The sequence below is a fragment of the Impatiens glandulifera genome, chromosome 3 (genome assembly GCF_907164915.1).
Source record: "Impatiens glandulifera chromosome 3, dImpGla2.1, whole genome shotgun sequence".
NCBI classification, from domain to species: Eukaryota; Viridiplantae; Streptophyta; class Magnoliopsida; order Ericales; family Balsaminaceae; genus Impatiens; species Impatiens glandulifera.
This window is the reverse complement of record NC_061864.1, coordinates 15290102-15293652: the sequence shown is the minus strand read 5'-3', so window position 1 is coordinate 15293652 and position 3551 is coordinate 15290102. Positions and strand designations below refer to the sequence as shown.

The 3551-nt window shown below is 31.3% G+C and overlaps 1 protein-coding gene across 1 annotated transcript; it reads left to right on the top strand.

Moving 5' to 3' along the window:
- Positions 1–200: 200 nt before the first annotated feature.
- On the top strand, positions 201–2290 carry LOC124931646 (cytochrome P450 71A1-like). Its single transcript, XM_047472161.1, has 2 exons — positions 201–1098; positions 1512–2290. Exons 1-2 carry the CDS (start codon positions 232–234, stop codon positions 2157–2159), a joined length of 1515 nt encoding a protein of 504 aa, XP_047328117.1. The 5' UTR covers positions 201–231; the 3' UTR covers positions 2160–2290.
- Positions 2291–3551: the final 1261 nt, after the last annotated feature.

Genomic DNA, 3551 nt, shown 5'->3' with positions numbered 1-3551 from the left:
TATCTAAACCTATATTCCTACTAATATATATATATATATTTATTTATTTGTTTATTACAAGCATGATTGAGGAACAATACAATCTAAAAAAAAAAAATGCCGACAAAATAACATGATCATTATAAATAATGTTACCCTGAGAGGTGATGACAACTGACAAGGTATCCATACAATATGGAAGTGGAAGTAAACTGGTTTCTTCTTTTTCCTCTTACTATTATTGTTTTACTTATGATCATACCACCATTGTTGTGGTATTTTCTACATGACATTAAGCATGAATCAAGTCTTCTCCCACCGGGACCTCCAAGGTTTCCAATACTTGGTAACTTGCACCAACTTAATTTTTCAAATCTCCATACCCATCTCTACCAACTCTCCATCAAATATGGCCCTCTCATGTCTCTCCGTCTAGGCTCCTTAACCGCCATCGTTGTTTCTTCCGCAGAATTCGCAAAAGAAGTTCTTAGCACCCACGACCGTGAACTCGCAGGCCGGCATACATTTTACGGCCAAATGAAAATATCCTCTAATGGATTAGACGTGATTTTCTCCCCTTATGGAGAATATTGGAGGCAAATGAGGAAGATCGTTGTTCACCATTTGCTAAGCGCCAAGAGAGTTGTCTCCTTTCGTCCTATTCGCGAGGACGAAGTATCTCGCACTATCAACATCATCTCCCAGCTCTCGTCTCAATCCAGGCCGGTTAATGTAAGCGAGATATCCATCTATCTAGTCAATTCCATAATATGTAGAACTGCTTTTGGAAAGAGGTACGACGATGAGTACAGTGACGATAAGACCAAGAGTAAGTTCCAAGATCTCTTGCATGAACTTCAGGCAGTATCGGCAGCATTCTATATGCGCGATTATTTTCCTTACATGGGTTGGGTTGATAATCTTGTGGGAAAAACGAGATGGGCGGATAAGGTTAGTAAAGATCTAGATTTGTTTCTCCAAGAAATCATTGACGATCATCTTGTGGAAAGAAAGAATTATGAACATCAAGAGGACATCACAGATGTCTTTCTCCAACTTCAAGGGGACCACTCATTTTCAGTGCACCTCACAATGAATCATATTAAAAGCCAGCTAACGGTAACTTAATTAACTATCAATCTTTAATTAAATTTCTTTTCTAGAAATATTCATTCAACTTTTTTTTTAAATATATACATATATATTAACTAATGAAAACTTTTTTTTTTTTTAAATGTTGTAACTTTTTAAAGGTCTTAGTCTTTGCAATTGAACCAAACGTTGTTTGAAGGTCTAGCCATTTGTTTGTTAAAAAAACGTCTGTTTGTTTGTATCACATACAAATCCTTTTTTCTCCAATTCTATTTTTATGTTTTTTTTCACAAACATAAATTTTCATTATTAAATTTATAAAATATTAACAAAAATTATTTCATTTTATTTCTATGAGTTATATATATATATTTGATCCTTAATTTACTAAGTACGTTAACAAATTAAATTAAGATGCTTTCTTTATTTCATCTCGTCAGGATATTTTGGTGGCTGGAACAGACACAAGCGCTGCTACTTTGGTATGGGCAATGAGTGAATTAATGAAGAACCCTAAAACCATGAATAAAGTCCAACAAGAAGTAAGATCAATCAAACATGAGAATATCAATGATAATCATTCTCAAATATGTTGTCAAGTCCTTGAAGATGATCTTGATAAACTAGTTTATTTAAAGGCTGTAGTGAAAGAGACATTAAGATTGCATCCTCCGGCACCACTTGGAGTCCCTCATCTAGCAACTCAAACATGCAAGATAAAGGGATACAAAATTCAATCGGGAGATATTATCTTTGTGAACTTGTGGGCTATTGGGAGAGATCCCGAGTATTGGGAAAACCCCCAAGAATTTAGTCCCGAGAGATTTCTAGAAAGTGCAAAGAATATTGATTTTAGAGGGCAAGACTTTGGGCTTATTCCTTTTGGGGCGGGTAGGAGAGGGTGTCCTGGATTAAACCTAGGGGTTGCAATTGTGGAGCTTGCACTGGCTAATCTACTTTATGAATTTAATTGGGAGCTTCCTCATGGAATGAAGAAGGAAGATATTGATTCAGATGTTAGACCGGGTATTACCATGCATAAGAAAAATGACCTAATTCTTATGGCGAAGAATATTTGTGATGAATAATGGATGAACTTAATTTTATGTTTGTGGGTGCCTTTTTATTTTTAATTTAAGAAATATAAAAATGTTAAACATTATGAAAAACAATTACTACAATTGGAAGTATTACTCAGCTCCAATTGCTTATGCGTCTTGCCTCTGGAGAAGTCCCCACTTACAGCTGCAATAGATACATAAATTGTTGTAAGTAAATTTAAACCATCCAAAACAAATAAATACAAGTAATTAATTACTAATGAGTTACTCACTAAAAACCCCAACAAAGATCACAAGCATCAAAAGAAACTCAAAACTAACTAGGTACGACGACATATAAGAGGGACACGATTCATCAGAAAATTTTATAAATAATATTTTATATTAGTTGTAGTAGTGATTTTTAATATAAATGGCATATATATTTTATAGTAGGTTCAGTTCTCCTAAGTGCATGATTTTTTGGAATATTTCTTTTAACTTTAATTTTTGGATCCATATATATCATTGATCACATTTCTTTTATTGCTTAATTCTAATTCTCTTCTTTTATTTTTGTGAGGAACATTAAAAATATATATTTAACGTGGATGCATGGCGAAAATAATTATCTTGTGTGGAACAGTTGGCGTAACTTTGCCTACATTGTAAAATCAGGTTTTTGCTGCCTTTGTAAAATCTGGCTTGTTACTAATAATTGTTAAAAGTAATTTGTAGGTTAAGAAAAATAAATACTTAGTCTTCTAATTTGTTATTAGATTAGATATAGATTTAATTAATATTTTGTTCACTTAAATTAAAGAGTACGTAGTTTTATTAATTAGTTTAATTTTAGAATTAGATGTTTAATCTATTAATGTTTGGCATCAATTTTAATTTATAATATTTGTTTTTTGTTTATTGGAGAAGATTCTCATTTCAACATTTGGTATCAGCATATTATTATTTTGATTTGTTTCTAAATAATATTATGTTTTCTTTTTTTTAGCAACACATAATATCAATGACATATTTCATTATTTCATTTGTTGAGAAAAAGGACATATAGTTTTGACTTTGATTTATCAATTATTTAGATAAAATTGATTTGCATAGAAAAATCAAAGCAAAGAATAGTGTTACCCAAATAATTAATTCATTTATACTCAACTCTCTTACGCAACCTTAATTGTACAAGATAATGTTTGTATTTATATACGATAGAGAAAATTCAAATCATTAACTAAGAAATATTGTAAAAAAGACAAAATAACATAAGACACACTTTGACAGAAAGAATATAAAAAAAGCTCTCTTTGCATAATTAGGAGACACACACATGACAACCCACATGCCGCCCAAAGTTTGAAAATATGATAAAAAAAACAATTAATCTTATTTTCTGACTATATTAATTAAATATTTATAATTTTAATTTTT

What these genes read in the sequence shown, in the direction of transcription:
- LOC124931646 (XM_047472161.1), top strand. Translation starts at nt 232, where the DNA reads ATGATCATACCACCATTGTTGTGGTATTTTCTACATGACATTAAGCAT. An exon ending in ATATTAAAAGCCAGCTAACG is followed by an intron (nt 1,099 to 1,511) that starts GTAACTTAATTA and finishes TCATCTCGTCAG; the next exon opens with GATATTTTGGTGGCTGGAAC.